General features: G+C 51.3%; 1 protein-coding gene and 1 long non-coding RNA gene across 5 annotated transcripts in view; one reads left to right on the forward strand and one right to left on the reverse strand.

Moving 5' to 3' along the window:
* The window catches only part of LOC118699960 (uncharacterized), a 49,167-nt gene extending 43,503 nt beyond the window's left edge, over positions 1-5,664 (reverse strand). The window contains exon 1 of the long non-coding RNA XR_008509161.1: positions 5,450-5,664. This is a non-coding gene — a long non-coding RNA (uncharacterized LOC118699960). The remainder of the gene's footprint in view (positions 1-5,449) is intronic.
* Positions 5,665-7,050: 1,386 nt separating this feature from the next.
* Positions 7,051-26,514, forward strand: part of LOC118699944 (glutamate receptor ionotropic, kainate 1) — a 103,990-nt gene continuing 84,526 nt past the window's right edge. Inside the window, exon 1 of one of the 4 annotated variants that reach the window (XM_036404211.2) lies at positions 7,051-7,296. In XM_036404211.2, the coding sequence (XP_036260104.1) occupies positions 7,170-7,296 (127 nt within the window). In that variant the 5' untranslated portion in view covers positions 7,051-7,169. The remainder of the gene's footprint in view (positions 7,297-26,514) is intronic. The other 3 variants (XM_054518525.1, XM_036404210.2, XM_036404212.2) reach the window with 3 other exon arrangements.

Consider the following 26,514-nt stretch of genomic DNA (forward strand, 5'->3'; position numbering starts at 1 on the left):
GGGGTGAATGCTAACCAGCAGCTCAGAATAAACCCAACCCCACTGAGGCTGAAATCCACTGCAGTGAGCACCAGGTGAGCATAAAATAGCAGAGGAGCACGTGAAGGATTTTGGCCTCTGCCTGCTCTCAATGCTATGTCTAATCTGAGGGGACAAAACATAAATCTTTTGAGGCCAGTGGTAGCAATTTGATCCCAAATGCCCAGAGGGAAAGCCCTCAATGCTTTGGGTGAGGATGGATTTATTTGGGTTTTTGACTGCCCCACAGTTAAACTCTGGTGCTGCATCCAGGACCCTGGGAATTCCCTTCCCTGCCAGCAGCTCCTCATTTTTAATGGCACTCCCAATGGATTTTTGGGTCCCTGGACTGTGTTGCAGCTCAGGATAGGAATCTGATTCATTTCCCATCGTCATGTGTGGCTTTCCAGTTGTTTCAGCTTGCAGCACTGGGATGTTACACCAGATGGGCCAATTCCATGGCTTTGGGGGATGGAATATTCCCTCTGCCACTGTCACAGCCCAAGGGCTGGGTGGCACAGCAGCTGTGCCCTCAGCAGCACAGCCTGGCACACAGAGCTGCTCAGAATTGTCCTGCTCTGGTTCTGTGCACGGTTTTATGCTGGTAATATGGATAATCAGGGTAAGCAGATCCACTTACAGGCACAAAATAATGAAGCTTTCTCTGCTGCTTTGGGGTTTTTTCCAATATTTCATGTGACACCCCTCCATTCTTCTCTCCTCCTTGGTCAAACACGTAAGGCCAGGAGGGAGAAACAATTTATTTATCATGGTGAGAAAAGCAGATTTGTATAAATGACACGAGCAGGAGAGAATCAGGAATTAGTGCTGTGAAGGAAGACTTCAGTAACCCAAAGCAATAAAAAGAACTGTGCTGATTAACTTCTCAGCTTGGGCATTTCATTCATTCCTCAAAGCCACTGCCCTGCATCAACTGGAATATTTCATTTGCACTTCAAGCTGCCTAAGAACTGCAAAAAAAAAAGAGATCTAGGAATGCTGGCCTTGGGTTTCTCAGTTACAGCTCCATGGTTTCAGAGCTGACCATCTCCTCCTGCCCCTGCCTTGGGTCACAGGTGATCAGTGCCAAGGCTGGAGAGGAAAAGATGCCCAGAGGCACCTGAGTGTGTCATGACAGGGCTTTTTCCTAAGGGACATTTCAGCAACTGACGGTGCCAGCCCTAACTTTTTGACACAGCAGAGGGGAGAAAAAGAGGGAGTTTGGCTGAAATGCGTTGTCCTGTCCTGTTTCCAGCAGAAAAGTGCCTCCAGTGGGTCAGAGCATGGTCTCATCAGCTGGCTGCAGAGAGCACTCATGCAGCAACACAATGGAGCAGGCAGAATGTGAATTAGCCAGGCCAAGAAAAGCACAAAACAAAACAAAACCAGGCAGGAATGGAGGGCAGAGGGAATGGAGACCCACGTGAACTTGTGCCCCTCAGAAACACCACAGGGTGCTGGCAGAAATGCAGTTTGTGCTGGCTTTGGGCTGCTGTCCAAGAGCAGAACATGAAAGAGCTGCTGCAAGCCCTGGGGCGGATGGAACAGGCACCCCCAAGGGCAGAGCACAGCAGGACAGGGAATGCCCAATCCCAGTGCCAAGAGCAGGACTGGGAATGTCCAATCCCAGTGCCAACAGCAAGACTGGGAATGCCCAATCCCAGTGCCAAGAGCAGGACTGGGAATGCCCAATCCCAGTGCCAACAGCAGGACAGGGAATGCTCAATCCCAGTGCCAACAGCAGGACTGGGAATGCCCAATCCCAGTGCCAAGAGCAGGACTGGGAATGCCCAATCCCAGTGCCAAGAGCAGGACTGGGAATGCCCAATCCCAGTGCCAAGAGCAGGACTGGGAATGCCCAATCCCAATAGCAGGACTGGGAATGCCCAATCCCAGTGCCAAGAGCAGGACTGGGAATGCCCAATCCCAGTGCCAAGAGCAGGACAGGGAATGCCCAATCCCAGTGCCAACAGCAGGACAGGGAATGCCCAATCCCAGTCCCAACAGCAGGACAGGGAATGTCCAATCCCAGTGCCAAGAGCAGGACGGGGAATGCCCAATCCCAGTGCCAACAGCAGGACAGGGAATGCCCAATCCCAGTGCCAACAGCAGGACTGGGAATGCTCAATCCCAGTGCCAACAGCAGGACTGGGAATGCCCAATCCCAGTGCCAAGAGCAGGACAGGGAATGCCCAATCCCAGTGCCAACAGCAGGACTGGGAATGCCCAATCCCAGTGCCAACAGAAGGACTGGGAATGCCCAATCCCAGTGCCAACAGAAGGACTTGGAATGACCAATCCCAACAGCAGGACAGGGAATGCCCAATCCCAGTGCCAACAGCAGGACAGGGAATGCTCAGTGCCAGCAGCAGGACAGGGAATGCTCAGTGCCAGTGCCAGTGCCAGCAGGGAAGGAGCAGGAGCCCCTGGCAGGCTGTCAGTGCTCGCTGGGGCTGGCACACCCAGGCTCCAGGCTGAGCTGGGGCCCTGCTGAGCCCTGGCAAGGGTCACTGAGCAACAACGAGACCCAGGGGCTCCTCGTGCTGCACCACAAATGGCATTGCAGACTAAACTCCCTGTTCTTCCTCCAAGGAATCAAATCCTCCTCCTTCCTCCCTGCCACGTGCCAAGCTCTGCGCCGGCCCAGGGGCTCCCTGCCCATGGTGGCAGCCACTGCAATGGGATGTCCCCAGCACATCCCTGCCAAAGAATTCCTGCCTCCCCAGGGCCTCCCTGCAGCTCCGCTCCCCTTCTTCCCCCACCTCCCCTCCTCAGCTGCAGCTCACAGGAGAAAAGTGACACATTTATATATAATACACACACAGATTATATCTTATATATGTGTAATACACGGATCTTCAAATATTCTAGGTATCCTTTCAGCTGTGTGCTGACACACATAAATTTAAACCTGTTTACACACATCCTCAAAAGCCCATCTATTGTTTTTATGACGCATTTTATTGTGTGTGGGTATATAAAATAGATCATGCAAATGCCAAGGGAGAGACAAAACATTCCCAGAGTCATCCACAGAATGCAGAGATTTAAACCCAAAAACTGCAGCTGTCTGTGGGTTTCATTTTGCCAGGTGCTATGCAATTGATGATATGGGCTATCAAAGCATATATAAACATTCCTGCTTGTGAGCAAACTTTTAGTAGTTCTTAAGCAGTGAAGCTTTTTTTTTCCCTCCCAAAATCCTGTCCCACATGTGTGGACGAGTGGAAGGGAGTCTACAATGCCAGGAGCAGGGTGAACGAAGTTAATAAAGTGAAATACTCTCTGGTTGAGATTCAAGTCACTCCTTTGAAATAAGTGTGGAAGGAGGAAAATGAGTTAGGACACCTTGAAATGATGCTGGCAGAGATTTGGGACAGTCATTAATTTACCAGCTTGCTCATAATTAATAGTAACTAATGGCAGAAAAGAGAAATATGCACTGGGAAACAGAGCAGTGGAATAGAAACATGAAATGAATTCTTCTCCCTCCCTCACTATCTGCTAAAAGGTTGCTGGTTTGGGGGCTGATTTCCCCTGTAAAAAGGAACAATGGGAGGAGCTCCAGGCAGCAGAAACTCTGCCCTGGGTCAGAGGCTGGAGGCTCCCACTCATTTTAGGGAACTTTCCAGGTTCCTGTGAGCGTGACCAAGCAGAACTGAACAGAATTTAACACAAGGCCCTTCCTGGAGGCAGGATGTGCCAGGATTCTCTGTGTATGCACAGGGGGGATCTCTCCCAAAGCTCTCTGGTGTTTCCCACACTGGAGAAGAACCCCAGCAGGGCTGGGGCTGAGAATGGTCTGCAGTGCTGTTTATTTGTGGGTTGTTTGTGCCTTTTGGCTGAACACTGAGGGGCAGGAAGGTGCCCCCAGCTCAGGGAGAGGCATTCTGCAGGTTACTGCCGCCCTGCCCATGGGGGAGGCCAGGGCAGGGCTGCTCTGAGCTTCCCTTGCCATTTTTAGGGAAAAGGGACCGATTTTATGGCTCTGGGGACAGAAATAAACACAGCATCTCCTCCAAAAACAGCTTTCTGGAATGTGATGTTTAAACTTGCTGTGATCACAGTGATCTTTTAATTGGTGTTTGCTTTCCTATGTGTCATGGTGCTCCAGAAAAAGTACTTGGGGCTTAACATTTTTGAGTTTAAAAACTAATTTTACCTCCTCACTTACAAGGAATTTAAGGGTGTTTTGGTCACATGCAGTTAAAGATGGAGAGGAAAAATTTATAAAAATATTCTGCAGTACCTTAAGCTGGGTCAGGGCTGCTAAAGTCCTGAGGGCAACAGAATTAAAATTTCTCAGAACTTGACCAAGAAATTAAGAAAACTTCTGTGTTTTTTTTTAAACTTCCACATTTCCCAACGTGTTAGAATACACTTGTTTTTCTGATACTGTGGCTGCTTCCAAACTCAAAACAGAATTCTGGAAGGACACAGAGTGGGAATGAGGTGTTTTACATCCCCAAATTCAGTCATGAGGCCCTGATATCAGACAAGGATTTAGCTATCAGCCTGACAGCATCATATAAACTGTAATTTGTCTAAAAATCACCCATTAAATCCAACTGGAATTCCACACTGTGGAACAAGAATAAAACCTTCAAATTCCCGTGCAAAGGACTCTGCCACCACTGTTAATATCCATGTGCTACGTGTTTATCCTCAGCTAAAGAAACAAGAAATCAGCATTGCTCATTTCAGGGGAAAATGCCCCTGGGAGAACCCAAAACATGCTGGGAAAAATGCAAATTTGGGCTGGGACCGCCCCAAAACATGAGAAATGCTCAGTGGGGCTCTGACCCCCCCAAAACATGCCTGAGAAATGCAAAAAGGGGCTCTGACCCCCCAAAACATGCTGGGAAAAACGCAAAATAGACTCTGACCCCCCAAAACATGGCTGAGAAATGCACAGGGGGGCTCTGCCCCAAAAGTGTGCTTGAGATCACTCAAAAAATCAAGGGTATGAGGAAAAGTCAGAATTAATTTTGAACTCCAAAGCTCAACAGGTTCTCTGGCAAGATCCACTCTGCTCACAAAGGCCAGCTGAGGCACAACAAGGAAAGCAAGCACCACCAAAACCAAACAAAATCCAGGCAATCAAAGCAGGAATGAGTTGAAACTACCCAGGTGTGTGCGTAGAGTGTGAACGAGGATGGAAAGCATAACAACACTTAAACTTAGCAGCACTTTAACTTAACTTATACCTTAATTTATAGCTTAATTTATGGCTTAACCACAACAATCTAACAGAGGAACAATATTTAACAGCATTCAGGCTAAATTAGAAGTATAACTTCACTTAATTCCCAGATTGCTATGGCACAGGGCCGAGGGTGTGCACACGCACGGCTAGTGCGATATAAAAAATCTTGCCAAAAAAAATAGAGCAAGTGGAAAAACCCCCCTCGGGGGTGGGCGAAATACTCACGTTGGATGTCTTGGCACCTCCTGAGGGGCGGGGGATTGCTGGTCACGGCCTGGAGAGATCAAAGGGCGCCAGGGGCCGGGCTGCGGGCACACCGATGGCTCATCCCGGCCACTTTCGGGGTGGGCACTCGTTCGGAAGTGTGGGGCGGGAATGTGGTGCCATGCAGGGCACAGCAGTGTTGTCCAGCAGGAGAAGAGCAGGAGGAGCCGCTGCGGGCGCCCAGGGCTGTTTGCTGGGCTCAGAGCCCGGCCCAGGTGCTCCTGGGCAGGGCCAAGCTCAGGTTACGCCGCACCTGGAGCGCAGGTAAAGACAAAGAGAGACGCAGCTGGGAAACGCCAGGTGCGGCTCTGGCTGGAATCCCGCCGGGAATCTCAGCCCTGGGAACCCTGCACAGCCTGCAGTGCGGTGTAAACACGAGGCAGCTCCTTCCAGGACCCCTCGGAGGCAGGCATCATGCGGGTGCTTTTCCCTCCATCACGCTCCAGCGTGTGCTGCCGCTGCTCGGAGCAGTTAATTTCTGCAACAATAGTTCGGCAGGCTGGAGAGGAATGCTAAGTAAACAAATCTGAACGATTTCAGGTTTGGATCTCGGCTCTGCAATTTTAGTTCTGTTGCTAGGTGGGAGTCATTCTCCTCTGGTGCTGTTTTCTTTTTTCAGAGCAGCTCAGGACCCATATGTTTGCTTTACGGTGGAGCACTCCGAGTCCCACGGAACCGCAAAAACCAAATTTAAACATTTACTTGACAACTCCGAGCCACCAGGGGAAGCGATCTGGGGGCCGAACCAAGGCCAGGGGATGTTATAATCCCTCTGAGTGAGAGTTCCAAATCGGCCTCGAGCACCCATGGCTCCGTGGACACCTGGCCCCAGCCCTGCTGTGCCCCGTGAGGCTCCTGCCACGCTTGGGGACAGGTGGCCTGTCCCTCGCTTGGCACAGAGCGGCACAGACCCTGCCGGGAGTGCTTCCCTCCCCCCGCTGTCCCAGGGCTGTCCCTCAGCCCGCACTCCCGTGCGTGTCACCTGTCCCAGGGCTGTCCCTCAGCCCGCACTCCCGTGCGTGTCACCTGTCCCACGCCAGGCGCAGCGGGACGGAGCTGCCCCGCGCATCGGGACATCCCCCCGAACCCCCGGCACGGCAAAAGATCGGGAGCTGCGGGGCTGGAGGGCACGGGGGGACAAGGTTCTCCGTGCCCAGGAGGGGCTGCAGGGACAGCGGCAGGGACAGCTCTGCCGCCCTCTTTGTCCCTGTCCGTGTCACTGTCCGTGTCCCTGTCCCAGAACCGCGGAATCCCAGAGTCCCGGGGATTGGATTGGACTGGGTTGGATTGAGAGCATCCACACCGAACCCCTGTCGCCACCCGGAGCGTCCGGGTGCGTTTGCGATGCCCCCGGAGCGGGAGGCTCCCTGGGCAGCTGTTCCGGGGCTTGTCCCTGTCCCTGTCCGTGTCCATGTCCCTGCGCGTGTGCGCGCGCGTGTCCCCGAGCGCGCGCGCGCGTGTCCCCGTGTGCGCGCAGAGCCCGGAGCCGCCTGGCCCCGCCCGGGGCCGCCCCGCGGGAGGATCCTCCCGCTCCATCCCTCCCGCTCCATCCCTCCCGCTCCATCCCTCCCTCCGTCCCTGGGGCGCGGGGCGGCGGCAGCGCGGAGCCCCCGCGCCATGGGCGGGCGGCGCGGAGCGGCTCGGAGCCGGCCCGCCCGGGGGTAGCCGGCATGAACTGAGCATGGCGAGCGGCCTCGGCCCGCGCTGGCCCCGCCGAGCGGCCACGGGCGGCGGCGGGGGGCTCCTGCTGCTGCTGCTCTGCGCCGCGGCCGGGCTGCCCCGGAGCGCACAGCAGGTGCTGCGGATCGGTGAGTGCCGCCGGGGCGCCGCGGGGCCGGCCGGGGGCTACGGGCACCTCCCGGGCCGCGGGGAGCTCGCCCGGGCGGCGGCGGGACCCGCGCGCCTCCGGAGCCGGGGATGCTCGGGATGCTCGGGGATGCTCAGGGATGCTCGGGGATGCTCGGGGATGCTCGGGGATGCTCGGGGATGTTCAGGGATGCTCGGGGACGCTCGGCTGCCCGAAGTTGGCCCCGGTGAGCGGTGCCGGGGAAGTTGGGCGCGGGGATCCCGCGGGGTGTCGGCTCCGGGCGCTCCGCGGGGCGCGCTGCGAGGGGCCCCCAAAGGCGCGGGAAGGGTTCGGTGACCCTGAAATCGGTGCCGAGGGGTGCGGAGAGCCCCGGCTCGGAGCGCAGGGCGGGCGGCTGCGGCTCCGGAGCGGGACCGGGGGGATGCGGGACGCGTTTGCCGCTACACCCGGGCAGGGGCAGCTCCGCGGGGCTGCGCGGAAAACTCCGCGGAACGGGAATTTATTTCTGAGTGGAAAACTCCGCACCATGGAAACGGGGCTCGGCTCACAGGAAGCCTCTCTTCCTACAGTGGGTTTCTTGTGTCAGTCAAGTGAGACGGTGCATACAAAGTGTCGGAAGAGTTCGGGGTTAGGAGAGACTGTGGGAAAGATGTAGGCAGAATCTGGCACGCCGCTGTTTCTGTTTATCCCTCTTTCGCTTGGCAAACACTGAACATGAGGCGGGGGAAAAAGGAAACAAACAAGAGGAAAAAAATTTTTTTTTTGAAAAAAGGCAAAGAAGCTGTTTGCGGCGCCGGGGAGAGCATCCCGCAATTCCCAAGGGCGCGCTGCCGTGCGGAGCTGAAGATCGGAGCCCTGAAGCCCGGGGGAAGGCTCCTTGTGCCCGCAGAGCGGAGGAGCAGCACTGAAATGAGGGAAGGTGCAGCCCTTCCGAGTGCTGGGCGGCGGCTTGCGGGGGCAGAGCCGGGCACGCCGCCCCCGCAGCCTCGGATGTTGCCCCGCTCCCGGCTGTGCCCGCTCGGGGGGCGCTCCCCTTTCCCCGGGGCTTCGGGGCGAGCTCGCTGTTCCCCGCTCATTCCTTTCCTGCAACACGCGCCACGCAAAGCCGGGCGATCCCACAACCACAGCGGGGATTCAGGGACGTTCCCCCCAGTGAAACCTGGGGAGGAAAATCCCGTTGGAATCCCTGAGCCGCAGGCACCAGCGGGACGCTCTGGCAACGCACAGAATGCTGCCGTAACTTACTCAGGTTTGGTGGGAGCAGCTCTGAAGGAAGGAGCAGCGTGCCAGTGTTTAAAGGGCTTGAGCCGAGCCTAAATGCCCGTGTGCAGGACGAAAGCTCGGCTCTGCACTGCCTCCAGGCTCGCAGGGAGCCGGGCAGGGCTTCGGGGTGCCCCCTTTGCCCTGCAGAAGTTCTGTGCTGCTCCCAGCGTTCCTTCCCCGAAATTGCCCTGCGAAGGGGGGTGCGGGCCGGTGAATCTCTGGGTCAGATTTGCCCTCCCGGGGCTGGGACCCCAGCGCTGCCAGCAGGACAGGGCGAGGCACAAAGCCGACAAAGTGCTCGGCTTCCAGTCGTACCCGTGCAGAGGGACGTGCAGGGCAGTCAGTGTGCTAGGGGGCTGGGAATGCATGAAATATTGAGTGTATCCTTCCTGCCGTGGCTCTGCTGCCTGCGGAGTAATGATGTTATAAAATATGAATCCTCCACGTCCGTTAGGGGCTGCGAAGTTCCTCCGTGGAATCCGCCGCTCTCGGAGGTGGCAGGGAGGAGTAATGGCAGCAACTCCTCCGAATCTCTCCGTGATAACATCATAAAACCATCCCCAAGCATTTCTGACAGCGAAGGAAATGCCATTAAGCCATCAGATTGTTTTCCCCGTGTTTTAGTTAATTAAGGGAAGAAAGTGCAGCAGTTTGTGCCCGGATTCATACGCTCAGAGTTTAATTGCATTTTCCGCTGTCAGGGAGCTTTCAGATTTGTTTTTTATTAATTTTTTTTCCTGGCTTGTAACAGGGATGAATGGATTGTCTTGGTGGTGCTTAATTAGTTGAGAGAGGACGTGTGAGCGATATGAATTCTAGTTATTCCTCAGCACTGACTAACGACTCCTTTTCCAGCTCTCTAAACAAAAGATGAGGGATGGCAATGTGACCAAGTAAAACTGACTCATTAGGATAAAAGTAATGGATTTTGAGATAAGATGGAGCTTGAAGTTTCAGTAATAAAATAAAATAAAATAAAATGCTGCTGTCTTGCTGGGTATTTCTTCCCCGCTCCTGCTCAAAAGCTTTTCCCTTGACACAAGAGCTAATGGAGCTGTCCAAGGAAATACCATCTTTATCTGCACATTTCCCACCAGACTGTATTACATAAAAGTGTGTTTGAAGTTCATGACCCCAATATTTCTTACTGAATTCCAAGGAATTTTCAGTTTTTACACCAAGTCCTTCCTATCTCTGCTACTTGCACCACTTGTATGAAATAAATGATCTCCAAGAAAGAATGGTAATTAACTGGAGCAGATGCTCAGGTGCAGAAACAGCTTCCAAAGACATCTCAGCAGCCACAGAATAATCCATTTGTTGGTGCTGGATGCAGAGCTCTCATTCCTGGACATATTACAGATTCTGAATAGGTTAAAAGGGTAAAATACAGCGATATTATGTGAAAATTTACAGATGGTCGTCATCTGAGCTCCATTCTTGGTTAGAACTGACCAACAGCAAGTTCTTAACAAAGCACTGGAGTTATTAAAGAAATAATGGATGAGTCTTGAATTATCTCTGAAATTACCAGCTCGTGGAAATGAACAAATGGGCAGGTTTTCAGGAGTTGCTCGGGGTGAGGAGACAGAAACCAGAAGGATTTTCGGTAATTTGTGTGTTTCTGTAAATGGAATATTTACATAAGGGTTCATCCTTTGCACTGATTTACTCCTTACTCAAGCAAAATTCCCAATTTTAGTGAATTTCCCACAATAGAGGACTAGCCCCATAACATTTCTCTCCAAGTGAGAAATATCAGATTTAAACCAAACACATGCAACTCAACCTAACGCACAAAATACCAATTTCTAACAAGCTGGAATTTTCAATATAGATTTCAGAATCTCTGTTGGATTTCCCCCAGCGGGGCTAAAGCTGTGAGTTCTTTTCCTGTGTGAAATTGCCATTTTCCCCTCATGAGAATGATAAAGGCAGAAACCTCATTAATTTCTCTGCAAATCTGCTACTTTGCACCAACTCTTTTTGAGATTTTGTTTGTGAAGGGAATGGTACAAACACACATCTGTGCTTCATCAACGTGAAATGGCAAAACCCCTTCTTGGAAAGTCTCTTATCATATTTGAACATCATGAAAAATGTTCATTTACGGTATTTGTTACCAGGTATCTCTACAAGTTATTCTATTTTATGATATGATATTATATGATAGGAAGTGCAGCTGCATTTTTCTCATCAGATGATGAGACATTAAATACATTTTGTTCACTGGACTCTGAGTGCTCAGTGGTTTATCAATTCTTTGTGATACACTTTACCTACGTTTCCTTATTCTACACTTAGGGAAAACTGTTTTGCTGCAAATATTTCTAAAGGATTGTCACCAAAGCATCCAAAATCTGATTTTCACACCTCTCCCTCCTCACTGGATGTGACAGCACTGTACTGTAAGTGGGAGGCAGGGCAATGTTTGGCTGAGTTCAAATGGGCAATTGAGTTAAAAATCCCTAAAAACGCTGCTGAAAAATGCTTTGCAGCCCCTCAGCAAGGGAGCTCCTGCTGCCTTGGTGAGTGGCTGTGCCTGGACCTGGTGACTGCTGGGGACAGGGAAACTGTCCCAGAAAATCACCAGCTTGGGCCTCCATTGCCAGAGCATCCTAAATGGGCATTCCCCATCCCTCCTTGGGCAGGGAAGAGATGAGCTGGAGAGGTGCAGGGTGGTCCTCAAATACTCCATAATGCAGAGGGATTTGCAGCAGGGCTGTGTTAACAGAACCTGAGGTGTGAGCGGCTTCTGTCCTGCACCACCTGTCCCCAAAGGCTGGTGGGGAAGAGCCAAGGAAAGGTCCCGAGCCAGACGGTGCAAACTGAGGGAGGCAGGTTGGGTTTGGACCAGAGCCGGGGTGGTTTGGGCGCGGCTGAGGGACTGAGAAACCTGAGAAACACGTAATGAAGTCAAATATAGATATAGTGGCAGTGCTGCGTTTCCCAGGAGCTCCGTGGAGAGCTCCCCTCGCTGTCCGGGTGAGCAGCCACTGGGCTGTGGGACAGGATAATTAATTCACTATTGCCCTCACTGACACGGGGCTGGGAGATGGGGCACCCTGCAGCCTCCCTTCTGTAACCCCAGGAGCAGCTCAAACACGGGACAGGGTCCTGGCAGTGCTGGAACTGCCCACATTCCACCCGGGAGCAGAGTTTGCCGTCAGGTGCTTGGGGCAGGAGGAGCCTCCCCTGCAAACAGGATCAAAAGCCATTTCCCAGGGTTCATCTCTTGCCCAGCAGCCTGTTTGTGGCGTTCAGGTGTGCTAATTGTTGTTTTAAGTCCCCTGGCTTCCCCACAACACCCCATTTCAGATTTCCAGGGCATTTCCTCTTGCCTGAGCTCTAAGCTCCTCCATATGGCCCTGTCCTCTCTCAACATTTCCATTTGGGCTGGAAGTACAATCCCAATACTGTTTTTTCATTACAGTCTGTTTTGTATGTCCTGGTCAGTAATAAAGCCTAAATCCTGCTCTCCCCTCAATACTTTAAACAACTGCCTCTAATCTTCTTTTCTCAGAAAGGCTTGATTTGACCAACTAAACTATAGATTGTACTGCAGCAAAGGAAACAAATCCCATCCCAGAACTGATTAGTTTTACTGCACAGCTTTGGGGCTGTGACCAGCAAGCCCACTCTGTCCTAGTTTGGGTTGACTTTAGATTTCAGTTTGCAGTAATGAGTTTATGATCTTGGGCAAGCTTTGCAGTGGGAGGTTATTACCCTTCCCTCTCTCTCCCTGCTGAAGGTTAGAGGGTATTTTCCAGGAAATTGCGAGCTCTCAAACGATGAATTTGCTTTCTGAGGGCAAAATCAAAATTCCAAATCAAAACAGCTTCATTATTCCACACTGGCATTGTTTTCACTTGAGCTACAGGAGCCAGTATCTGATAGGGCTGTTAAAGTAACTTTTTCTTATCTTTCTTTTTAAATTCCTCTGATAGGGCTGTTAAAGTAACTTCTTCTTTTCTTTCTTTGTTTTTGAATTCCTCTGACAGTGCAGAAAGTTCCTTACATACTCTTAGATCTTCACTAAATCAAGGTGGCACAAACAGCGGGAAATGGGAACGGGTTCTGTGGCCAAAGAGGCAGAACTGGTGTCAAAGGCTCAGTTTTGAGCTTCTTTTCTTGGTCCATCAGGCTTTTTGCAATCACACCTTCTCGCTGGGCTGCGGTTGGTTGTTGCTTTTCCTTTGAGCTTTCAGACTGCACAAGTTTAAAAGAGGAGAGTTATAAATTCTTTTAGCCCTGAGGTTGTTCCCACGCCCTGCACACCCAAGCTTGGCCTATTTCAAGGCAAATTCTGTCTGCAGCACACTGCAAACAGGGGGAGCAGCCCCCTCCCACCCTGCTGGGTGGAAGTGACAGCCAGAGCACAGAGGCACCTCCTGAAAGGCAGAATTTGGGTGAGCACGGGGCAGCACTGCCCGCACGGGGCAGGGGATGTCCCGCTGTGTCCCAGCTGGAGCCTAGAGGGGGAAATTCTGCTTTACAGGGACAGCATCGGGCAGCTGTCAGCAAAGGAGAACCATGTCAACATAATTGTCCTCCTCCCATGGGGAGAGGGAAAGAGCAGATTCCTGCCAGGGTGTTCTGGATTAGAAAAGCCAGGTTTGGTGTGATTCAGCAAGCCAGTACTGAGAAGAGAAATTTCTACACCTTCAACTCTGGGATGGTATAATTAGAAGGCAAATTCATGGAAATTGGTACTCTTGGGGTCTTATGATGCAAATTTCCCCCCCATTTTGGCACTCCCACAGACTTCTCCACTGTGGCATGCAGGTCCCCTGTAATTACAGAGATTTTGGACACAGCAGCAGCAGCATTTTGGGTTTTAAGGCCTTTGCAGAAGGGTACTGTGCACTTTGGGAAGGTCATGAAAGGTTTTCCTGGCCTGTTGCTCAGTGGCAAACACAGAATTGCCCTGATTTGTTCTCTGACAGCCTGTCTGTGCCAGCAGGGGCTTTTGGAGCATCCACAGGATGTGGGATGTGCCTGCAGATGCTGAGGTGTCCAGATGCTGATCAGAGCCGCCCTGATGCTGGCTGGGCTGAACCCTGGCTTTGGGAAAGGCTCAGCTCACTGCTCACACTCCTTGGCTTTCATTGCCTCCCTACAAAGATCCGGAGAGCTGGAGATTGGACGCACTGACATGCAAACCCCCAGAGGGAAAGCAACCCCCAAACACACAGCTCCTGCTTGCCCCAAAATAACCTTTCCTGTGCTCACGCTCGGGAGAGAGTCCAATAAAAGCCAAATCCGCGCTGGAGCTCCTTGCTGTGGCACAAAGAGGTTCCTCCTGGCCACCCTGGGGCCCTGTGCCAGCCCAGCCATTCCCACGCAGGCTCGGGGCGAGGGAGGAATTTCGGGAGTGGTTTCCCGGGAGGAGCTGCAAACGAGTCCCGATTTCCTGGCACAATCGCAGGGGATTAATCGGAGCCATCCGAGCCGGGCTCAGGCAGAGCCGTGCCTATCAGCAGCCAGAGCAGCCGGGTTGCTGCAGCAACAGGCTGACACGTGTAAAACTCCCTCTGATCGTGCCACTGTCGCTCGGGAGGCTGCTTGAGAGTTAGGTCAGGTTTGGAGCTGCGCTGCACTTCTCCAGGGGCTGGCAGTCACTGACACGATCATCGGGCTGGGCGCTTGAAATGCACCCCGAGTAACTTCAGCAGTCCCACAGGGATCACAGCTGAGCTGGCCACAGAAAATAAGGGAGCAATGAACCACCGAGAACTGTTAAAGGAATTCCCGCCCGCAGTTTGGAGACGAAATTGCAATTTCGGAGATGCAGAGCAAATTTCAGATTGAAACCCCAAAACCTTTGGATTGCCTTTGCTTATTTTCATTCATCTCAGAATCCAAAAGGTGCACAGGAAAAGACTTAAAAAGATCAAAGAGATGATCCTTGATAGCCTGTGGGGATGGGAGAGGAATGAGTAAATACCTGGTGCAGGGCACAGGAAGGACATGGAGTCACTGCTGGGCTGTTTTCGCCCAGAATTGTTCAGACGCATTTTGTGTGTGTGATAAACTGGGCTGGTGGCAAACACCCCAAGCCTGTCTGAGTGCAAGGAGGGCTTGGACAGCCAGGGCAGGGTGGGGCTCTGGGCTGTCAGTGCAGGGGCAGAGCTGGACTGGGTCATCCCCATGGAGCCCTTCCAGCTCAGCATGTGCTGTGGTTCCCAGCAAAACGCCCTGAAGCCCCAATTCATTCGCCTGTACTTGCAAATACTAAATGCAAAATGCCACAGGGAAAGGCTGCAGTAGAGGAGGCAGGAATCCTGTGGAGCTGGTGTGCGGCTGGGTAACAAAAGTGCAGCTTTGGAGTTGCTCAGTCAACGTTAGCGTGGTGTTTCCCATCCTCTGGGCCTTCCCTTTTAAACCTCACGTGTTTATAGGAAAGGCTTGAGTCCAGCTCTCTGTCCCTGTGTGAAACACAGCCAGAAATGTCCTCTGAGCTTCCCAGCCTGTCCCCCTGTGTCCCCCTGTCCCCCGTCATGAGCTCTGTGCCTGAGCCTCACCGAGGCCACTCTGGGAGCTCTCCTGTACAAATGATGTCTTTCTCCTTGCTATCTCTGCTCCAACAACTTGTACACAAAGAGCTTTTTGTTCCTCCGGCGCCGCTTCCTTTCAGCTGTGCCCAACCGCCCCAAAACCTTATCAGTGGGGCTCTGCAGCTGCAGCCTGATGTGAGCTCCTGCTTCCCTGGCTGTGACTATCTCAGGAAGTCCCAAATTGTTTACTTATCTGCCAGAAACACACGCCGAGGGGAGTTCAGGCTCTGCTGCCCAAGGTGCATTTTAAATCAGGGGGAGAGCTGCTTCAGAGATTTCACATTACATCTCCCAGCTTTATCTGCTGCTGTAAATGATGAGGCTGCTCCATTGAGCTGCACGAAGATTCAATTTCTGAGCAGTGTTTTGTGAAGAATGGAGGTTTTCCTCTGTGCAATGAAGAGCCCCAGCATGGCTGCCCAAGCCTTTCCTGTCCCACTGCTCCCTGGGGACACAGCCCGGGGCTGAGCCCTGTCCTGCCACTGAAGGCATCTGCAGAGGGGGTGAGGGTGGCTGTGCGCCGACCTGCAGGAGCCCTGGGGAGCTGCCACCCTGCTGCTGTCATGCAGGCACGCCAGCTGCTGGGAGGAAGAGGGGCTGGGGAAACGCGTCCCGTGCTGTGTGCAGCCCTTCCCCTCCAGCCAGCCCCTGTGCTGGGATGCAGGGGGTTTAAACAATAACCCAGACAGGTAAAACACTCCCTGAAACACTGCACTCCTGCCTGCAGCCCTCTCCTCTGGCTCTCCGTGGTGGGGAGGTCCCTGCCTGCCTTTGCTTGTCCTGGGAGAGAGCTGAGTGGGGGCCTCCTTTAAAAATACACAGCACCCACGGGCTCCAGCGTGAAAAACAGCTTTGTTGCCCCTTTTGGAGCTCAGTTTGGCAGATTTCCTCCTAGGAATGGTCTCCCACGGGTGCACACAAGGGCCAGAGAGCACAGCACCCCAAGGGCTGCTGGCTGGAAAAGGCAGCACGGTCCTGAGGTGGGCGCCAGCTCTCAGGCTGGGGGACAGGATGGGAAGGGCTCCCCACGCCACTTGTGCCACCCCCCCTGGCCCTGGCACAGCTCAGGCAGGACCTGGAGCTCTGGGTGAGCCTGTAGGAGGCAGCAGGATGAGCTCTGGGCCTGCTCACCGGGGCACGAGGCTTTGGGATGACCTCAGCGTGACTTTCCCGTGCCCGTGGCGGCAGCTGCTGAACCATGTCCCTGCCTAACCCTGAGCCAGCTTTCCCATCCAGGTTTGTCCCTGTGTCCTGGTGAGGAGAGGCAGTGAGAGCTCTTGGGAGGCCAGCACCCCTGCCCAGTCAGGAAAAGCTGGGAACTGTTATTTCCCTGGCATGTTTATTGGAATTGATGACTTTTAGCATCCATAAGAAGAGTTTAGCTGGGGGCTGAGTCGCTCTGTGGTACCAGAGCATCTGCACAGTGAGAACTAGGGGGGGTTTAAGGAATTTAAATAAGGTAGCTTAGGAGATGCAGAGCAAACTTTGCTGGGGAGCTTTAATTAATGCTAAAAATCCAGACTTTTATGTCTGCACTCATCTGTTTCCCACACCAAGGTTGTCTCTTATGGCATTTCTTAGAATGAGCCTCGATTCCTGCTAAGCAAAGTGGTGCTGACAAGCTCATGCCTCACATTTAAAATCATTTTCTATTGTTGGCAGGGCTGAAGAAAGGGGGCACAGGCTTTCAAAGAGTCAAAACTTGGTCCTTGTCCCATGGGAGTCACCTTGTTAGAAACCTCCTTGGCCACAGGTAGAGCCCAGCGAATTCACATCCAGCTTCTCCAGGAGATTTCAGTGACAGGAGCTTTAAATTCAGTAAATTTAACTGCAAAACTTCTTTCAAATCCAAGCCCTTGCTCTTCTCTGTGAGCTCTTGCAGAAAATCTGTGAGAAAATTTGGTACAAATTCATCTCTTCTGGCTGCCTGCCCTTTAAGTGGCAGAACACTTTTTCTCAGGGAAAAAAAAAGAACAAATGACCCAAAGACTCCTTCAGCTCTGCCTGTGCCGGAGTCAATGGAGCTGCAGCAGTTTACAGTGATGAGGTTCTGGCAAGTGCATTATTCTGGCAGAGGAGAACAGTTGGGCAATTTACTGCAGCTCATCCAAACTGCAAATGAAGGTTCTGTATTCCCTCAGCTCGAGGAAATCAGCAGGAAAAGGCCTCCTCCTCTTTCTCTTTTATCCCCAGCCGCTGATTTTGCCAAGGTTTCCCGCTTCTGCAAAGGTTTCCTTCTCTGCCCTGCAGAGCCCAGGGCAAGGAGGCCCAAACTCCCCAGTTTGCAGTAGGAAGCAGAGAGCAGTGAGTTATTCCAGCTGGGATGGAGTGAAGAGGCTGGAATTGAAGGGCTGGGGTGTCTTTGAGCCACAGTCTCTAGAAATAACACCACTATTTACGTGCAATCCCATGGCTGGAGCAGTAAAAGCACAAAGCTGCCTTTAGATGGGGAAATGTGTTATTGGGAAAGAGTCTGGCCCTGCTCCGTGCAGCTCAGCACAGATTCTGTGCACGGATCTATCAAATAGGGTCAAGCATGACACAATTCTGGTGTCATGCTGAATTGGTGCTGGAGCTAATATTGTTACAGCCCTGTTGTGGCTGACATAAAGCTGTCACTTCTTCAGGAGGGTGATTCATGAGAGACACGGGAGAATCAATGGAGGTAAAAATAGGGAATGCAGTACCAGCATCCATCTCATCACCATTTTGCCTGTGTTACACTGAGTAACCTGATTAAAAGGGTCATATTTAAACATCATCTGGCACAACTGCTCAGGGAGGTGAGAGTGGCAGGGGAGGAACCCAGGCTGGGGAAGCCTTGGAGCTGGAGGATCCATCAGGGCAGCAGCAGGGGAGGAAAGGGGGCAGCTCCCACCATTCCCAAAGCCTGGACTCAGCTGAAGAACTGCAGCCAGCCTGGCACATTCCCGCTTGAGAGGGCCAAAGAGAAATTTAAAAGGCCCAGAGTGGTGTGCTACAAAGTAGAAAATCCCCTTTGTATTCATGCCTAGTGAATATTAAAAAAAAAAAAACAACAAACTAATAATTTCCCTCCAGAATCAATCTCTAAATGCACACAGATACTTTTCCCTAGAAAACCTGACTGAAAAAGGACCTAAAGTGTTTGGATTAACCTTGCCTATGAATTAGCTTATACCTAGAATAGCCAAAATGCAGGTTTGCCCGTGCTGAAGATGTGCCCTCAGAACCAAAGTTGCACATGAACTTTGTGCTTTTGCTGAAGGTGAGACCGGGGGGATCCTGGTTCCTGCTGCTCCCATCCAAGCCATCAGAAACTCAGCAGCACCCCCTTCCTTGCCTGCTGTGGGCACCCAGCAAGGGGAAGGGCTCGGCAGCAGCTCCTGGGCCCTCAGGAGCTCAGCTCTCCGTTCAGCAGAGGCAAACCTGTGCAGGGAATGCGGGAGCAGGGGAGCTCAGCAGTGCCCTGGCGGGGATCTGCATCCTCCCCACAGCTCAGCCTGCATCGCCCCTCGGGGATGATGAGCAGAAAATCAGAGGCAGAATTTCCCCCGGGCCTTCTGGAGGTGCTGTTTTTCTGGGATTCAGGGTTGGAGCCCCGCAGTAGCTCTGGACTGCAGGCTCAGGATCTCCTGTCATCCTGGGCTCAAGCACCAGCTCGATACGCAGAGGGGATAAAGAGAAGGAAACAGAATGGAAGAGTCTCAGATAAGAGGGAATTGGCAGGTTGATGGTAATCTTAAGTACATGGGAGCTGTGTTCATGCCTGGTTTTTAGTGGAACTCCAGTGCTTTCCAGCATGCCACATGCTCAAGGGATTACAGGGTGTGGGATTTAGTGCCAGAACTGTCTGGAAATTCTCAAACACTCTTCTCTCATCCTGGCACATTGTGCTGTGCCCCCAACTTGAGAGAACACTGCAGTGGGAACTCAGGCATCCAGCAACTCATGGGGATGTGCTCAGAAAACCTCCAAGGCAGTGCCAGAATGGATTTGCAGCTAACAGGAATAAAAGGTTTCTGATCTTGCTTTCGGGGATACCTTTGAATTAAGACTCAGAGACATTCAGTGCTTCTTGCCCAGGGTGAGAAAAAGCTCTGGCCAAACTGTGAGGAGGACAGGGAGTTTCCTGTCCCTGGAAGTGCTCAGCCTGAGCTGAGTGGCAGTGCCCAGGCAGCTCTGAGTGCTGCTGCCAGCCTGTCACTTGCAGTCACCTTGCAGGGCTTCCCTGCTGTGCAGCAGCAGCCAGAGCAGTTGGACAGACAGGTTGCTGCAGATGACAGCATCTTTACAAGGGGCAATCATGATGGCATCAGTGTTTATCCTCTGCAGCAAGTGGATAAATCACAGCAAATGGGCTTCCCCTCCGAGCTGGAATCTGCTGGGTTATTTCTGCCCAGCCACAAATGTTTCTCCAGCACATGGTGCCGGTGCCAGGCACAGCCCAGCCAGAAACTCCTGCCCTCTGGGCGCAAAGCTGGGAGCAGGATGGCACTGCAGACACAGATGCTCAATCAAAGGAGGTCTGGGCAGTAATTGAGAGGTGTCCCGCCTGCCTGGGAGCCAGAGGGGGTTTGCAGTGGGCCAGGGTGAATGAGCACGGGTTCATGCAAGGAGGGCTCCTCTCTTGGGAGGCCTCTGGGGCAGACTGAGGTCACACACCCTGGCCAAGGGGCTGCAGGTGGGCCCCAGGGCACGGGTCACATTCACTGTTGGCTCAGAAACAGAAGGGTGATTTCACCCAGGTAAATACTGAAATGCAGTTTTACCTCCACGCTCAGGCAGTTTGTTTTCAGAGAATAGGCACTTCCCAGAAATGGTTACATAAATCAGAGGAATTACAATATGAGCATCCTCTGGAGCTTTTTCATTTCAGTTTTCAATGTCAAACAGTGTTCAGTGGTGGAGGTTTGAAAGGATGAAATTAGAAGCCCTGTAATGGAGTATTATGGAAAGATATCCCTCAAGAAAGCTCATTCCCAGCTCCTCACCCTCTGGTGTTTCGCCCATTACCAGCGAGCATGAATTCTGCATTTAATCTTATCTGATGTAATCGAGCTGTTCTCACCCTCCCATTCTCCTCCTCTTTTGCTGAATCCCCCGAACCCCGAGCTCTCAGGATCACCTTGCAGCCACACATTCCCTGAGTTAATTATCCCTTGTATCAAACTGCATTTCCTTTTATCCCTCTCAAATGCAGTGCGTTCCCATTTCTCCGAGCATCTGCCTGTATCCACACAAATGAAAAGGATCAACTGGAGAGGATAATCTTCTGCCTGTATCCCTCTTGCTATTTTCTCTAGCTGCATCCCATTTTCTTTGCTCTGTTCCATCTGCTGGCTGCTCCATCCCCAAAGGCTGGGAGCCTCCATTGCCCTCAGTATTAACTCGGACCCCAATTTTAGCTCTGGTTTGAAAAGATCCTTCTCTGCTGAGAGAGAAGGAAAGAACCAGCTAAGAGAACAGAGGGAGGTTGCTTTTCCTTCTGGAGTCATCCTAATGGGAATTTTTTTGGTCCTGAAGGAAGATTCCAAGGTTAAACAAGAGCAGCAGGAATTTCACAGCTTGGGGTGTGCATCTGTGCTGTTGGTTGTGCTCTCTCTCCTCCCTTTGCCAGAAAAGGATGCCCTGAGAGGAGCAGCATCTCCTGATCTCCCAAAAAATCCCCTTTTCCTGAGTGCCCTGCTGAGGTGAAGTCTCTCTTGGCTTTGTAGATTTTTGGACACAGCACTTCAAGGTCACCCACCAAGATAAAGAAAGTGCTCATTTTCCATGTGTAAACCAGGACATCAGGGACTACACCACGCTTTGCAACCCGCTCAGAGTTCCCTCTTCCCCAGGTGGGCTGTCCCACCTGGCAGGCAAGGTTTCCCTCGAAAACAGCCCCCTGCCTTTCATTCAGCACTCTGCTTTCTCTCCATTTTACTGTTCTGAAGGGGTCTGGTCACTTTATGAGACAGAAAAGTTGGACTCCGGCTCTCTGTGTTTGTCCTCAGATAATGCTGTAGTAGATATTTATGCACCTACATAAAAAAGACACAGGGGCTTTGTGGTTGTCCAGTCCTGTCCAGCTATATTAATATTTACCAATCCCATTGCTTTTAATTCCCATGCAGGAATTCTGGCAACTGCAGAGCATTTTTTACATAGAAAGAAGAGCAGTTCTTTAAATCCTGAAAGCCACACCAGGAAGCGATTCTTGGATTGTGGGATTTTATGGGGAAGAAGGATAACAGCAGGAGGAATTTACATGGAAGGATTCCTGAGATCATGACAGTTGATTATGTACCCGTTCCCAAAGGATTAGGTATTTAAAACTGCATTTTACAGCCCCGGGGAGGGCAGAGTGCTCCTGTCTTTCCCGACAAGAGAACTGGAATGGTGAAGCAGGGTTCCTTTTTCCCCAGGGTGGGGGGATTGCATAGCAAGGAGCAAATTCCCTGAGGAATACACAAACATGGGGATACACACTCACTGCTGTGTGCCAAGGAACCACAGAATCATTCAGTTTGGAAAAGGCCTCTGAAAGAGTCAGGTTCGGCCCCTAACCCAGCACTGCCCAGCCTGCCACTAAACCATGAGTGCTAAAATCACCTTTACTTCCCTTGCCTTTCACTTCCCCGAGAAACCTGGCTTTTCTGCCCTCTGAGAAGTAGGAAATATTGCAGATTTCCCTGTGCCAGTCCCCAGAGGGCTGTGAGGCTGCACTTGCTTGGATGAGCACACGGAGCTGAGCCCAGAGGAGGTGTCAGTAAATCACTGCAGAGCAGCCCAGGCTGCCGAGTTGTGCAAAGGGAGCTCTGCCCTGGCTCCTGTCCAGCCCCTGCCGTCATTCCCCCTCCTGGGATGCTGATAAAGATGCTTCATATCTGTGTAGACAAGCCCTAACAGGATGTCTGCTGAGCAAGGTGCTGGCCAGGCACACACTCCTCACAGGAGCAAATGGGAAATGCAGTTCCAAACTGCAGTGAAATCCAACAGCTTCGAGTTCCTATCTCCTAATGGTGTAAAGATTGCAAATCAACAGAATTGGAGATGCTTGGGGGGCCTTGACCCATGCCAGCACAGGGTGGGTACAGAGGAAATACAGAGGAGTTGTTTCATTTCTACTTACTGGGCACAGAAATTACCCTGTACTGGAAACAGAAATTACCCTTTACTGGGCACAGAAATAAACCTGTTCTGGGCACAGAAATAACCTTTCACTGGGCACAGAAATAACCTTTAATGGAAATAGCAATAGCCCTTTACTGGGCACAGAAATAACCTTTAATGGAAATAGCAATAGCCCTTTACTGGGCACAGAAATAGCCCTTTCACTGCCCAGGCCCACCAGATCATTTGCCCAACAGTTCACTCTGATTCCTGAGACGTCTCTGTCCCTCTCAGGAGGTACATGAGGGCTCAAAGAGGCAGGAGACACGCTGTGTATTTTCATTTTCCACTCCCTGCCTCAGCTGAAAGGAGCAGTGAGCCAGGGAGCAGGTTCCACACCCAGTCCAGCTTTCCTGTTTTAAGGTAAATGTAGGAGTTTTCTGGTGCCCTGTTTGGGGTTAGCCCCACGTCAGGGGGGGCAGCAGGGTGGATTTTTGAGCTTCCCAACAATTTCTCCTGCAGGCTGTTCCTGCAGGGAGCACTTGGAGAAAGGAGAGCACAGACCAGGCTGTTTGCCTTCGTTCATGCCCCTGGCCCTCGGGGCTTTCCAGAACTGTTCAGGTTCAGGGCATTCTAAAAAAATCCTCCTTTGCCCTTTTATTTTTTCCCTTGTCACAAGGCAAGATGCTGGTTTGGACTCTTTGTTCTCCTTTGCTTGATATATTTCCTAAAATAAGCTCAGAAAGGATCTGAGAACGTTCCCCTGTGGAAAATCCAGGGCAGTGTGAATGCTGGGGTGGTTTTTCCCTAGGAAGCTGTCCTGGGAAGCTGTTTGCTGCTCCCTGGGCTTCAGCCACACAGAAGCTGAAGAAATGGAAGTTTTACTCATGCCTTGAAGATTAAACCCCTATTTATATATCTCAATCCTATGAGTTGTAAAGCTCTTTTTGGCTTCTTTTATTTTTTTTATTATTTTTTTTCTCCCTGAGCTTTGTTTTTACTCTGTTTTGTGGGTTCTTTTGAGGTGTCAGTCACTCAGGTTTGGGAAATGTGCTGGAGCTGTTTGTTGTACAAAGGAGAGCGTCGTGGGGAAATTCTGAGATGAGAAGCTTCAGACAGAAGCTCACCACGAGTGCTTTTGCAGTGCCCAAACACATTATCCCCCCCCCCCAAGCCTGTCTACATAGAGAGGAAAAAAATAATGGCTAAATAAACTAACAAAAACCCAAACAGGCAAATGAAATACTTAGTGAGCCTCTAGAGAATATCCATCCTTCTCCTGAACCCTGGGCTAGGTGGCTCAGCACTGCCTGGCCTGATGCAGTTGTAAGCGCTGAAATGTCACTTTTTAAATTTAAACTTTAATAGCTTTTTCCAAAATAAATGACAGCGGGGCAGAGAGCAGAGTGTGGCAGGTCACCTGGGGACAGTCCCTGCCCATGGGACTGGAGTGAGGAGGGAGGGAATCCCACCCCAGACTCTGCCCATGTCCCACTTTCAGCTCTCTGTTTTTGACAAAAGTCCCTTCAGCAGCCACAGATTTGTGCCAGGATTATGAGAACACAGTGCATTTGCTGAAAAATGGCACCCCTCAATATCCATCAATAACCTGGGGTTCTCCCAGCTGCCTCCAGCCTCAGTGTGGTCACAGTTCTCCCTCCTGGGTTATTCCTTCTTGTGTGTGTGCTTAGAGATGAACATAAGTCTGCTGTCCTCATATTGAAACATTTCCTTGTTTATAAATAAGTGTTGTCTGCTGTGGGGGTGCCCCTCTGCTAAAAGCAGAGGTTGTGTTTGATTCATGTGTGAATAAATCATGAATTTGATGGCTTGTTTTCCATTTCACTCAATGCCTCCTATTTTCTGATTCCCTGGTCAAAGAAAATGGAGGGATAAATTGCAGTTTGATCTGATGGGGACAGCTTTGATCCGATGAGGCGTTTCCCAGAGGCTGGATCAGCCTCAGGAGACAAACTGACCACAGAGGAAGTTTGTGGGGGGAAAAAAGAAGCCATTTTGACAGGACTCATTTATCAAGATCAATGGTGTGCAGCCCGGGTGGAAAACTGGTTACTGCAGGTTGTCCGTGTGGAATTGTTGTGATTTTTTCTGCTGCTCCCCTAAGAAATATGAACAGTGCCAGCAGTACCTGTCCAGGCTGAGAGTTATTTAAGTGGCAAATAAAAGCCAATTCTCAGAAGAGGTTTTTGTTGTAAGTATGGATTTCACTTAATAGCTTGAACACTGAAAAATTGCTCCAAATTGCATTTTGTACGTTGGTTCCGGTCCAGATATTTCTAAGCAAATGTGGTGCTCAGGCAAAAATAGTTGTTTGGTCTTTCCTGTGTTTATTTTGTTTTCCTTGTTGCCTTGTGGATGCAGACAGTGCCTTTTTCTGAAGGGATGCAGCTTCTTCTCAGACATGCAGCAAACAGGGCCCTTCCCTCCAAGCCGACGCCAGGGGGGACGCAGCAGGGGCGGGAAAAGTCATCCTGTGGCGCCAGAATGCTTCTGCTGCTCCTTCTGGGTGTGCTGAACGCTAGAGGAGAGGCAGCCCGCTCACCTGCTGGGTTTGCAGAGCTGCTCGCATTCGGAAGAGAGGAACTGCGTGCCCTCAGGTAGCCTGGATCCTGCAGGGATCTTGGCTGCTCCTGGGGCTCCTCTGCCGCTCCCTGGGGAGGTGGGGAGGGAGGGTCCCTTGGAGGTGCCGTCTGAGCAAAGCAATGGAGTCATCTGCTGGAATCATTTCAATTTGAACAATTTTGAGGAAGAATTGTTTCGCGGAAAAATTCCAGTGAAGGGCCCAGGGAGGTTTGGAGCGGCCATCCCTGGAGGTGTCCAAGGAATTCCTGGATGTGGCACTCAGTGCTCTGGGCTGGGGACAAGGTAGGGATGGGGCACAGCTGGGACTTTATCTGGGAGAACCACAGAATAACTTTGGCCACATCTTCCTGGTGTTTCCCTTTCCTCAGGCACAAGTTCTTGTAAAGCTGGCAGCTTTCTTAACCAGGCACAGGGTAATGGCATTGTGACATCTCCTGTGATGTGTGTCCAGCTCTTTTCAAAGGGGCCATCTCCTTTAAGGAATTAATTTCCATTTGGGATACTCAGAACCCTTTTAGTGTTATTTCATTGCACTCGCTTGCCTTTCAGACAGTGCTCCCTGACCTCTGCAGCAGTGTCCTTTGTGCCAGAATTAGATGATGTGCTGCTTAGAGCAAGAGCTGATCTCCTCTTCCCAAATTCCCTTCTGTGTTTTCCCCTTCCTGGCTTCTGTTTCTCCCACTTTGCCCACCGTGTCACTGTCACTACACTGGCTCATTTCGCTGCTGGATGCATGGGATTGTTCCTGGTTTTGCTGGGTTTCCCTCCTCCTGTGTAACCCTGGTACCCATCCATTCCTCCCTGCTCAGCTCAGCCTCCCAGGTGCCACTGAACAGAGTCCTGGGCACTGCACTGAGTGCTTGAGATCATAAATGTCCTTTCCCTGCCAGAGAGGCCTCCTGCCCTGTGTGGCCACCCTGCAGGGCCAGATCCAGCTCTCCTCTGTCCCAGGGGCCCCACAGAGAGGACCAGAGCTGGGGCACAAACACCGGGCTCACCGTGCCCCTCTCAAAGCATTTCCCCAAGGAGATTTCCTATCCTGCAGCAGAAAACATCCTTCAGTAGGAAACGCCTTTCATTTTGTAGTCATCAGTTTGGAGCTGGTGAACAGCTGGGAAGGAAACCTAGATCCAGAAAATAATTGTATAGATGAATATCTAACATGAGAAAGATCCCTTCTGAGAAATCAGGCTTTTCTTCAGTACTGCTGTGCATACTTGCAAAGACATGAAAATCAGTGTGCTAATGTACCTGAAGACACAGAAAACATCTCTTTGTTTTCCTCCCAGAGATGTAACATCATTATTTCAGGGAAAATTTCTGTGCACAACACAAAGATATATTCAAATGGTGCTCTCAGGGATGCCCAGGGTGTGAGCCTATTTCTGCCTCTCCCAGTCCTGCTGCCACTTGGCCATTCTGACCTGGTTTAGTGGAGTCTACAGCAGAAATATAAAATCCCAGGGAACCCCCTCCCTAAATCTTTGGAGGAAAATGAAAACAGTGATCCAAAGGTTATATTTCTCCCATGTTCTTCTGAGCTGGTTTTATTTCTCTTTCTGAGGAACATGAAAGAAATGGATGAGCCACAAATTCAATTTCTTCCTGATGTTCTTATCACAGACATCTCAATGTGGTGTATTTTTTCACATCTTGTGTTTACTGTGAAACTGGGAAGTTGAAAAGTACAAGTATGAGATCTGTCCCTACCCAAAATC

Source organism: Molothrus ater, chromosome 2 (genome assembly GCF_012460135.2).
Source record: "Molothrus ater isolate BHLD 08-10-18 breed brown headed cowbird chromosome 2, BPBGC_Mater_1.1, whole genome shotgun sequence".
NCBI lineage: Eukaryota > Metazoa > Chordata > Aves > Passeriformes > Icteridae > Molothrus > Molothrus ater.